The 13,164-nt window shown below is 41.6% G+C and overlaps 1 protein-coding gene across 1 annotated transcript in view; it reads right to left on the bottom strand.

Annotated features, from left to right (window-relative positions):
- Positions 1 to 4,988: 4,988 nt before the first annotated feature.
- Positions 4,989 to 13,164, bottom strand: part of LOC106807264 (neutrophil cytosol factor 2-like) — a gene marked incomplete at its 5' end in the record, with an annotated part of 34,755 nt that continues 26,579 nt past the window's right edge. Inside the window, 1 exon segment of the mRNA XM_014809559.1 lies at positions 4,989 to 6,095. Coding sequence (XP_014665045.1) covers positions 5,091 to 6,095 — 1,005 coding nt within the window.

Genomic DNA, 13,164 nt, shown 5'->3' with positions numbered 1-13,164 from the left:
GTCACAAATGACCTGCGTGACCTGTGACGTTCACACAAACCCTTTGGTTAACTAAGAACTGGGCTTATTACTATATCCTCCCTTGTTGTAACAAAAATTCTCAATTTCATTTTGTTAGCTTATGTTGTTATCGCTCGGTCGCGCTTCCTTTCTTAGGCGTATCTTTCCCACTATCACTATATCTCCTTTTGTGTAAAAGATTTAAAGGGCGGACACTAGCCTCGCTAGGATTTTACTTCCATTACAACTATACCGTTACTGTATAACAAATCGTGCTTATCCACAGCGTATTTTTACGCAGATAGCCTAATTTAATTGTTATAATCTGAATTACACACCAAGCGCTACGGAAATTTTGAACGGACGCCATGACACCCGCGACCGTGCTGCCACCCCGGGAAAAAAGTTGCCGGTCGTATTTGACAATTTTATTTTGCACTGTTTACAGGACGAGGGCTACTCACAAAATGCAATGTATACTTTATACCCTTACAAATTGCTCAGTTTAACCGAACGATATTCATTTTAAGGGCAAATTGTATTCATATTATAACTGAAAACTATGTCGTTTATACCGATCATACAAGTTCGCTTTTGCTTTTAAATTAATAAATGCAAGAACAACCCCTCGGTCTGTCTCAGCGCCCTTGGGCTGTCGACCGAAAGTGGTTTTGCGCAACTTATCAGATCGTGCGCATTGAGTGGCGCCACCGTCGTTGTAATCAAACTAAAACATTAAAAAAAAAAAATTCTAATGGTGATTGAACCATGAAACTTTTTATGTAGCGTAATTATAACCTAAATTAGCTGAAAATAACCCTAGAACCTAGAGTAAACTCTCCCTTTAAAATTTTGGAAATGCTATTTTGAAACTTGGGATTTTAACGCCATAATATTATACTGTCGAATATAATTACATTAATTAATTAATAAGTAAATATTTAAATAATGACGGCAAAATCAGTAAATATAATGGACGTCACATCATTCTGAGAACATTTTTTTTAAATATTTCTAATGGTGATTGAACCATGAAACTTTTTATGTAGCGTAATTATAACCTAAATTAGCTGAAAATAACCCTTGAACCTAGAGTAAAGTCTCCCATTAAGATGTGTTGAAAACACGTTAGCACGTTATAGTTGAAAGCACAAATATTATATATGTTAGCTTTGTAATTAAAGCCAAGATGTAATGTTTCTACGATAACCAACGCATTGTTGCATGGCCGTCCGACGGGGGCGGGGCGTAGCAACTCCCTTTTTTTCCAGAGTTTACCCAGGGAATTAGTTATTTAGCCATTTGAATCATCACTCACCTAACCAACATTATTTCTGAAATATTGGGCATAAATTTTGTGCAAAAATGCTCCAAAAGAAGACTCAGATTGCACTAGAGAGCATCTAAAACCCCTGAGCTTCCAGGGCCATGATTAGCAGGGCCGTTAGGGACTTCGCGCGCTTATTTCACAGAAAATTGTAGTAGAAGTACTCCTGTCATACCACCTGCCTTTTTGACAAGCTTGGGACGGGCCTGTGTTGTGTTATTGGCTTGGATTATTGAATGTGCAATTGTCAATACTTGATGGTTGAAACGTTTATTTACAATTTGTAGACATATCACTCCTAACCTTCTGAATCCACTGCCGTCCTTGAAAGTGGATATATAACAGGAACATAAATACGATCAATTGCATGATTACAATTTTCTTTATTATGGTATTATCAGATCAACAGCAAAAATGCATCAAATTACTCTTAACTTGTAATTTTATCAAAAACACTACAATCTTGCAAACAGATGGTGCTATTTTATTAGTAGCATATTTCGGTCTGCAACATGAACGATTTGCTTACAATTGTACATGGATAAATTGAATAAATTTCCACCTGCTGACTTACTTTATGTAAAATATTTTGATAAGGAAACTCGATCGATCATGTGATGAACGTTTCAACTATGAACCTATATTAGTCGCAGCACAACACTAAAAAATAACGCCAAAATACATCATATTTCTTGAGTGATAATTAATAACATGCATGCCTATACCGTTGATTATTAATATTATTGATTTTTTTTATAACTCATATAATGGTTAACCTTTTAAAAAATCACACCCATAATTTACAAAATGATACAAACGTGATTTGATTGATCATTTGTTGCCACAGTGGTGTGGTCCTAAGATTTCATTGTTATCACAGCGCAGCACTATATTTTTCGTACGCTGTTATTTAACCACCCATTGATTATGCTGACATTATTTGTAAAGCTACAAACCCCTGGAAACCTGCTTTATATCGTACCACTGACAGGCAGCTGGATCATGCAACACCTTACTTTAAAACAAGAACTGCTCCAGGAAACGCTGCTGCGTGCATAAATATAGTTTTTTGGAATAGAAGAAAATTCAGGAGTCCTCACACAACGTCGCGTTCATTTATATACGTTCGTCACTCATCGCATTTGAAGCACAACTCAATTCTTAAAACTGCTTATAATCTGCTACGTACTAGCACTGCGATTCACAGCTCTACCCGTGTCGCCATTTGTGGCGGTGGCGGGTACCAGTGAAAAAAATACACGGGGGCTCGGGGCGATTTAGCCCCCGAAATGCCAAAAATAGCCCCCGAAATGCCGAAAAGAGCCCCCGTAAATTTGCATAGAGTTCAATGCAAACCAAATTTTAGAATGCTATTTTCATGCACGCGAGCTTGAAAAGTAGCCCCCGAAAAATAAATTTTATGATTCCTCGTCAAGTTTTATTGACCAGTATCCCGCTTTCGCGTCAAGCTTTGAGAATACCTTAGCCCCTGCGAAGTGGTGTGTGAGTTCTTCTACAGTAGGTATCTTGTGATATGGACGTTTTAGTGCTCGGTTGAGATATCTTGGGTCCAAACAGACATGCAGGGATCCGTCTTTCTTGTGCGAATAGGCCAAACTAGACACCCAGTCTGATGGTTCTGTCACCTTACGTATGACGTGGTTTTCTTCCATGTAATCCAGCTCTTTCTTTATTTCGTCTTTCAGTGCAACAGGGGTTTTTCGAGGTGCATCAACGTGCGCTGGCGCATTTGGATCGACTGTAATCTTGAATGTGCCTGGCATACATCCAATCCTGTCGAACTGTTCGGGGTACAGTCGCTTCAGGTCATGCACGTTCCCTATGGAAGATACGTCTGCTCTCGTAGATGATTTTGTTGTCACTCTATCAGCAATGTTTGTGCTGTTGATTGCACAGTGTAGTGTCACTAATTTTAGCCGTTCACTGGACTGTAGACCAATAACAGCTGGTCCTTCCACGTCCACTATGTAGAATCTGCAGTCGGTCCACTCAGAACCGTTATACCTGCATGGCATGTCAATAGTTCCACGGCACGGGATTGGTGTGCTGTTGTAAGCAGTTAGCCGTGTTCGTTTGGCTGCCATGGCAATTTCTTGTGCGGGGTAGCCTCCGTTGTGAGCATGTTGGGGTACATTCTGCGAAATACAGATAGTGGCAAGGTGTTTCCTTGAGCACCAGTATCTACCTTGAGTCTGAGCGTGTGTACGCCTGGACGGTTGCGTAGCTTGATGTCTAAACCTGCGAATGCTTCATCGCGTTGCATCTTATCTAGACACATGGTTGACACAGTTATGTTGCTGAATTGCAACCTATCGAATCGCTCACCCAGGTCCTCCGCACTGTCTTGTGCATTGTGGATAGCGTCTGCATGCATATGACTATGGTCATCTTTCTTGTAAGGAGTGTTGCTGCGAGCTCGGTATGGCTTTCCTCCCTTGTAATCAGACCTTGAGCGTCCACGGTCACCTGAGGGTCCCCGACCACGTGGTGGGGATTTGTGCCATCGTTTCTGTTTGCTCGCTTGACAAACGCGTGCCCAGTGGTTCATTCTGCCACAAGCTTTGCACTCTGCTCCATATGCTGGGCACTGTTCCCGTGGTTTGTACTGGTGTTTTAACCCACAATTACGGCATATGCCACTAGCACGTTTAGTGACACCGTGTATAGCAGCAGTTGGTACACTCATGTCCTTAAGCTGTTGTACATGTAAGTCTGCCGCTTCATATGCCCTGCCTAGTACTAGTGCGTCTTCTAGTTTATAGGTTTTGTCCTTGCTCAGTAACTCTTTTTGATATTCAGGTATAGGGGTGCTGGCAATGATCAATTCAACCAATCTGTCATTGAGCTCATTTCCCTCAAAGTCACATCTTATTGCCTGTAACTTACTTGTATTCACGAAGTCGTCAACGGATTCTCCTTGTTTTTGGCGGAAATGCATTAGTTTCAGGCGACTAATACGGTAGTTTTCAGACGGCTCTAATTGTTCGGCGAATCTGGCGAATATGCCGCTCGCTGATTTCCTCTCATCGTCTGTTAGCGTCAACGCGTTATAGCGGCGAAGACCCTCATCTCCTACTTGGAGCAGTATATAATTGACTTGGTCCTCGTCTTTTACCCTTTACCTTGAAATATATTTCAAGCCTTTGCTTGAAAAGCTTGAAGGCATCTGCCTGGTCAGGCAAAGCCCAGTCCATGCGCGGAACTTGCTCACGCGACATGCTTGTTTACTGCTCTACGCCGTCTACAGCATTTGTCACAACGCGCACCGTGCTGCCATCGCACGAGACGAGCTCAAGGCTGCGCGCACATCCGGGCACTACATGCCGATCGTTGGCATGGCGCGCTGTAGTGTAGCCACTCAGCCCATAAACGAGGCATCATGCACCGCGGGCTTTCACACATACATTCGACACTGACATGAATTGCCGTTGCTTTATGAGGCGTCTTGAGCACACATAGTTTCCGCTGCCACCATGACGAATGACGATGTCAACACATATGTATGATTATGAGCTTTTATTAGGATTTATGAGCGCTCGTATAATGCAGCTTTACGCCATTGTGACCGGCGAGTAAGAGAGTTAGGTATTACTGCGCACCGCATAACACCGCGCTACAATGTAGTCCTTCGCGTACACTGTGTACATACTGTTACAGATACCAAATAAGTTTTTGCCAAGCTGAAATAATCGGCTGAGCAAACGCATTAAAACGGCATGCTATATCTAAGAAAATAAATATCCTACGACTGCTTAAAATCTTGCAAATTAAAAAAAAATCTATAAAGGCACCAAATACACCAAAAGAAAGAGTTCAATTGTGCTAGTGCATGCCAAATCCAACTACATACCCACTTTAGGGACTCGTAATTTTCAAGCACAGCTTTGGAGTCAGTGAATTTTGGGGTGTTGCAGCGACTGTTACTGTCACCACTCACTACCCTATTCTCTATCCTAGTCTCAAGCCTTTTCACCTGGTTGCCTTCTACAAACAGTTTATGCGTCTCCACGGTTACCATGTGGTTAGATTCCGTCTGGTGGCTGTACTGAGACAGGTGCTCTTTGATCGAGTCGATGTTCTCCTCCTCAAAGCGCGCGCTTGGATTCTCCTTTATGTTCATCTGGCCAGGGAAGCCCAGCGACACGCCCTCCACGGGGCTGCCATCGCCGATGCTGTACCTATCGCCGTTGCCCAGCCTCCCGTGTAGCACACTGCCATTACTCTGCCACTCCGGCTGCTTCATCTCGGCGTCCGAGCCCCGGAACGACGCCAGAACCCGCTGCCTCGCATTGAAGAACTTCACCTTGTTGGCAACGCCCTTCGCCGAGCTCGATCCGCTCAGGCTGAGGTCTGACTCGGAGTCGGAGACGGAGAACGAGCTGCCGCCGCTGTGGTTGTTGTTCACGTGGCTCACCTGTGTCATGCTGCTGCAGTCTGATAGCCGGCTGTACGGCTGACTCTCCGCCTCACAGCACGGCCACGCCGCCGGCGCTTCCTCCGCCGCCAGCCGCAACCCTACCTTGTCACCACCGCGATTCACATCTCCCTCGTTCCTGGCGGACTTCGAAGGGGAGCTTTCGAGCGATAACTCGGAGGAGGATGAGGAGGAGGAGGCATCAACGGCGGGCCTGCTCTTCGCTGCGAGCTCCGCTATGATGTCCTGGAAGTTTGTCGCCTGTTGCTGCGTCATTGCGGCGCCCTCTGTCGTCGACAGCGGCACCGACGTCTGGCCGTCCTCGGCCGCTTCCTGAAAATACGAACAATTTACGGGAATTTGTCGTTGGGTTCAATTATTAATGTGGACGTGTAACTTGTTGAGGTTTCGCTAGGGATATCTAATTAGCCCATATTACTTAAACGATGGGTAGTCTAATCAATAAACCTAAGCACTTACAGCTTTTCATTACACCAAGTCTACGTCAATACTTGAGTCACTTTTTAATGTTCAGTGCACTGAAGTTTCAAGAATAACAATTTTTACTTATGCAGTTGCATTTGACATGCAAGTCCTGCATTTGTTTTATGTTGGCAGGGATCTACATTCATGCTAACGCATGATATGGCTCTTGTAACTGTGCCCTCATTTGCACATATGCAAATGTGCCCAGCCGATGCGAATATTCTTTCACCTTTACCACAGAATTACTACATGATATCAGTTGGAACAGAATTAATGGTGGAAATAAGCTATATCATACTACCAGGAGTGTACAATATAGAGATATTATATAGATATCTATATTATACACTGCTGATACTATTACGTTGCATAATCACTTTCCATTTTACATCACACAGATTGCCATTGCAGTTGACATTATGAAGAGTAACATTAGATGCATGCGTATGCATGTAAAAGCATTTAGTGATTGCTGCTTTACATCATGGTGAAGCGATGTTTATATCATCATAAAACTTGGAATCTGTAGTCTCAGTCCTGCTGCTCAATTCCCCTAATTGCTATCAACAATTTCGAGTTGCAACCTACATTTAATTTCAAAAAAACAATTTACTTGAGATACTACAATGTTTTAAATTCAATTACACATCAACTGTAAATCATAAACATCAACATATAATTTATATTTATCATGCTTTTATCAAGATTTTGATGAAACTATGTACTCGCTTCTAGGCGATACCACAGGCAAGGCAGCAAAAAGTGTCCTGCTAATCACCATGTATTTTGCAGCTGCTTTCACAAAGATGAAGGGCCAGCCTGAATCACTCGCATGGCTGCATGATTTAAGCTTCAGTAAAAGACGACCTCACCAATTTAGTACTACTTAGAATACCCCCTCCGCACACACCATCAACAGCTCGATAATGAAATTAGGGTGATTTGAGCTTTTCCCGCAGCGACTCGTCACCGGCTGACGAACAGCGATCCCACTAATTGCAAGCTTGTTAGAGAGCGAACAGAAACGATCCCTTAGTTTTAAGTACTAAGTTTAACATGCAGCTATAGAGCTTAGGATGGAACAAAGGCTTGAATAAAGGATTTTAACGATGTCACAGAAAAGTCACAGCATTCATTATAATGAGGGAGGCATCAGAATTTAGCCATAACGTTGTGCCTATCAGCAGGAAATACATTTTACATTCATGCAATAAAGTTATGCAATGTCAGAGTTAAATTAAAATTACTTTTCAACCTAATCCTTTGGACAAAAAATATTAGTAATACTCACACTGAACCATTAATCATTTCTATTCAGACTGGTTGACATTTGATTTTATATATGTTATCAGGAGTAGATAAAGGGAAGGAGTGTGACATGAATAAACAAGGGAAATTCGTCATTTAATAGCCTTATAATACCTACGATTTACTACGCGTAACTCATCCAACTTGAGCTCAAATCGGACACAGTACATTCGCTAGAGAGAAGGGCTACAGGTGGTAACTATCTGTAGTGGGAATGAAGGGCTACAGGTGGTATCTACCTGTAGAGAGAGAGAAGGGCTACAGGTGGTATCTATCTGTAGTGGGAGTGAAGGTCCACACGGGTAGAGCCACAGCAACGGCAGCAGCTGCGCTGTATCCTATTGGCAAGCAAGATCATTGCACGCTTTCTGTGATGTTTATCGTGAGGTACTACATTGGAGACTGAATATCGTACAGTACATCACTGAATTGTGACCAGTGCGCTGCAGCAGTGTTGAAAGCAGCGCTATCAGGTTGTTTGTTTGTATGCAATTCATGCAAATTGAAATTCCTATTCAAGGAGCACGAAGCTTCTTTTCTTCGTTGCACGCACGCACGCGTCGCACACACACGCGTGCACGCACACACAATAATATTCTAGCTGCTATATAACGCCGTGACATAGACGACGATGCAATGTGGTTTGTTCATGTGAGAAACAAAACACAAGCAATTTCTTTGCTTGTTTCCCATGGCACAAAAATCAAACAAGCATTTATGTACGTATAGAAATAAATAAATATATGTGCAGAAACACTGCGCACGCACACAAATATATAGATGATTGATAGATCGTCACAGTTGCTTATACAGTTGACTTATCTAATAGGTTTTCAGTTAAACATGTCAAAATCATCATTCCAAGTAAATTCGAACTATTGCAAACGAAGTAGTACCTCAGCCAGAATTAAAATCAGCATAAATATATATGCAGCAAATCACAATATATGAGGTACATATTTTGATTAAAGCTGAAACTATCATATTCCTGACATTTTGAGTAGTAATTAATATTCACGAAGAAGAGTAATCGTTATTATGAATGAGCACAGCTATAATAACAACAGAAAATGAATTACTGACCCAGATATATAGCAAAAACTATGAACTAGATCACACATACAACATCTTACAGAGGATAATAAATTTTGCGTATAATGAAGCTAAAAGGAAACCGTACACGATAATACTGGTGGCTCTGTGGTGCCTGCGCATGCACTGTGTGATCAACCTTTGTGATTGATTATACATGCATAATATGAATATATTAAGCTCCTCTCTCACTATACGCTGAGATCACAGTTTCGGGTTGCAAGTCTACGTTAGCATTGCTAGCCTGCTGTACTAGAAACTAAGCTAACTGTTATATAGATGCATTAACCATCACAGTCGCTATACACATTTCTCGCAAAGCAATTGTCCGCATCCTAGTGCAACATGAAACTATGCAATAAAATGAAAATAAAATTACGTCAACATTTGCTCGTCGAACACCGGCACGTTTGCACCGACAAAGCATCAATTCCATATCAGTGCATGGCTTCAGTATGCGATCATGGCGACATAACGCGACACTGATGGTGATATATTGAAATGCCTGACGACTGAAATATAGGTATTGACATGTATGTGTATACAGTTGTTTTACGATTGAGATGCCTCAGCAGGGCGACATTCAATAATTCTAACAAACAGACAATAGCTGTCTGACCTGATATTTTTTGTTTGATTAAAAAACAGGATAAGAATAATAAATCGATTAAGATGTTACCCTGCAAGAATCTACATTTTATACCATGATAGCCATGTTTTAAGACTGGGCAACCCACATCATTCACGGAGAACAGACTGCCCTGCTGACTATAGTACTTTACCACGCGTACTATAACGTGACTCCTTCACTGCACCGAGCATTCTCTGCCCACCCGGTCTTATTAGCAACTATAGAACGTCGCTTCTACACATAGCACCCTTGCTTACCATGCTAACACAAGGCTAGATGTTGGTGAGCCACTGTTTAAGAGCTGGCTTGACGTACGGCTTAGCGTAGCAGACGGGAAACACTCCAATGTTGCCGCTGACCGATCCCCGATACCAGTCCTCATTAACTGTGAAACAAACAGACACAATTTATAGCGACGTAATAGTCGGTTTTGCTAAACCCACTCTTGCTACTGAATAAGCTTAATCCAACCTTGGTGCAGGGAAGCTAGCTGACAGTTGCAATACAATGCATCACATGCGATAAATCACAGCCAAATGATTGTATAGTTGTGCTACCTTTTTCCAGCACCTTGATAACATCGCCTTCATTCAGCGGCAAATCACCATCGTCCTCTGCTTCAAAGTCATAAAGTGCGACCACGTAGTTGGGAAAATCCACTCCAGGTTTCTACACAAAGGAACAAAGTTAATGAATCTGGTGAGTATAAAAGGTTTTCACCGCAGAGCTCAGTAGAGCAGAACTCCTATTTAACATCATGTGCAGAGGTTCCAGAATGGGCTTCTATATTCTCCATATCCAAACTCCGAGTCCCCCATGCAGTTAAATGAAAAATGCTTACACATTCCAATTACTTAAAAGCATTCGGTTCAATTAAAACTATGACATGTACACAATAAACCATTCAAAAATATAAAACCGTTAATAACACTGTTGCATTACTGGGATTAGGAATTATTATTAACGCAATGTGTGAAACAGATCAAACATGTTAAATGCTTTTCAAAGCATTTCTGATGCTTATTATGTTTAACTTTACGTCACGCATTAGGTTAACAGACAAACAGCTAAAATAAAATGTGATTTTGTAACACAAGACATGCAAACATAATGGTTAATAAGAGAATGGCTAGAAGCCCGCAAGTAATACAGACAATTGCATACAGTAGACAGTGCATACACAGACAAATTTAAAATAGATTATAAGTTATATACTTGATACTGACGAATGACGATGTCAACACATATGTATGATTATGAGCTTTTATTAGGAGCGCTCGTATAATGCAGCTTTACGCCATTGTGACCGGCGAGTAAGAGAGTTAGGTATTACTGCGCACCGCATAACACCGCGCTACAATGTAGTCCTTCGCGTACACTGTGTACATACTGTTACATCCCCCTTACTAAAATAAGCATTATATATATGCATCTAATAATAGAATGCTAAACATACAGGTATTGCTGGACTGGCATACTGTGTAGAATAAACGAATTATTACAGTAGCGAAAGTTGTCCGTGTTACGATTATTGTAATTCTGGTAAATGGTGCACACAGCATTAGATCTTTTACCCATTGAACTGAATATGTCTACATTATTGCATTCACACAGTCTTGGCGCATTACATGTAAATTACACAATTGCATAATGAAACTGAATACATAAATGAACATTAGAGAACCTCTGGTTCTTGTCACACCCATGGATTATTATGCCATTTCGGCACGGTGTGTCACAAACACTATTACTTGCAATATAGCCTAATGATGTACAGTCATGACACAGGAATGTGAACAAAACAATCTTCCAGTGGCTGTGGGATATGTAATGAAGTAAAGTAAATATTAATACAACTAATATGCCACTCTATATACTATGATATACACTGCTGAGATATTACATGTGGCTCAGCTTAGTAGTCACTTGTTACTCAAACTTGTCTGGTTTCTTCACAACCCTACCCGAACGGGTCTTATACGGGCTCTTGCACAGTGTCTGCTTACTGTCCATATTTGGCAGATTACTGGCTCTGGTTCGCATCATACTCTTTCTGTGTCACCTGTCGCTTCTCTAGTTGTTCGCGGATATTGTCTGCATCGCGATGTTGTTGTATCTCAGTTACATTCGCATCACCCCCCCTCCACCTTTTCCGCCTACCAAATCGTTTCCTCGTAGACACCCGCACTCGCGAGATACAGACTAAAACATACGACACGATTCTCCATTCTTTGCGCAATAATTCACCGCATAGCGCGCCTATAATTCAAACAAAGGCAGGCTACTAACACACTGTCCACGGCTTGCGCTCACGGCGAGGCCGCTGTGGCTCGCAGGGAGATTTGAATCCGATCTTGCTGCTTGATAGCGGATTGGGCGCCTGTGTGCGTGCCGGCATGCCGGTATGACATACAGGCATACATTGTAGCTGTCTACCGCGGTCAAAGGTTATCTCGCCGAGTGTTGCGTATGCCTAATCACCCTGCTAGCCACAGCGCCTCGCCCGTGAGCGCAAGCCGTGGACAGGTGGTTAGTAGCTGCCTTTTGTTTGAATTATAGTGCGCGCATTGCGTTGTGAAATTTATTGGCCAAAGAATGGAGAACTCGGTGTCGTATGTTTTAGTCTGTATCTCCGGATTGCGGCGTGTCTACGATCGGAAACGATTTGGTACGATGATGGGCGAATGTACTGTGTCCGATTTGAGCTCAAGTTGGATAGTTACGCGTAGTAAATCGTGAGTATTATAGGCCTATTAAATGACGAATTTCCCTTGTTTATTCATGTCACACTCCTTCCCTTTATCTACTCCTGATAACATATATAAATCAAATGTCAACCAGTCTGAATATGAAATGATTAATGGTTCAGTGTGAGTATTACTAATATTTTTTGTCCAAAGGATTAGGTTGAAAGTAATTTTAATTAACTCTGACATTGCATAACTTTATTGCTATGAAATGTAAATGTATTTCCTGCTGAAGGCACAAACGTTATGGCTAAAATTCTGATGCCCTCCCTCATTAGTAATGAATGCTGTGACTTTTCTGTGAATCTTAAAATCCTTTATTCAAGCCTTTGTTCCAATCCCTAAGCCTCTATAGCTGCATGTTAAACTTAGTACTTAAAACTAAGGATCGTTTCTGTTCGCTCTCAACAAGCTTGCAATTAGTGGGATCGCTGTTCGTCAGCGGTGACGAGTCGGCTGCGGAAAAGCTCAAATCACCCTAATTTCATTATCGAGCTGTTGATGGTGGTGCGGAGGGGGTATTCTAAGTAGTACTAAATTGGTGAGGTTCGTCTTTTACTGAAGCTTAAATCATGCAGCCATGCGAGTGATCAGGCTGGCCCTTCATCTTTGTTGAAAGCAGCTGCAAAATACATGGTGTTAGCAGGACACTTTTTGCTGCCTGCCGTGGGTATCGCCTAGAACGAAGTACATAGTTTCATCAAAATCTTGATAAAAGCATGATAAATTATAAATTATATTGTTGATGTTTATGATTTACAGTTGATGTGTAATTGAATTTAAAACATTGTAGTATCTCAAGTAAATTGTTTTTTGAAATTAAATGTAGGTTGCAACTCGAAATTGTTGATAGCATTAGGGGAATTGAGCAGCAGGACTGAGACTACAGATCCAAGCTTTATTGATGATATAAACATCGCTTCACCATGATGCTAAAGCAGCAATCACTAAATGCTTTACATGCATACGCATGCATCTAATGTTACTTCATAATGTCAACTGCAATGGCAATCTGTGTGATGTAAAATGGAAAGTGATTATGCAACGTAATAGTATCAGCAGTGTATAATATAGTATCTATATAATTATCTCTATATTGTACACTCCTGGTAGTATGATATAGCTTATTTCCACCATA

Source organism: Priapulus caudatus, unplaced genomic scaffold (genome assembly GCF_000485595.1).
Source record: "Priapulus caudatus unplaced genomic scaffold, Priapulus_caudatus-5.0.1 Scaffold204, whole genome shotgun sequence".
Taxonomy (NCBI): domain Eukaryota; kingdom Metazoa; phylum Priapulida; class Priapulimorpha; order Priapulimorphida; family Priapulidae; genus Priapulus; species Priapulus caudatus.
Note: the sequence above shows the minus strand (reverse complement) of the source record. Positions and strands in the feature narration are given on the sequence as shown.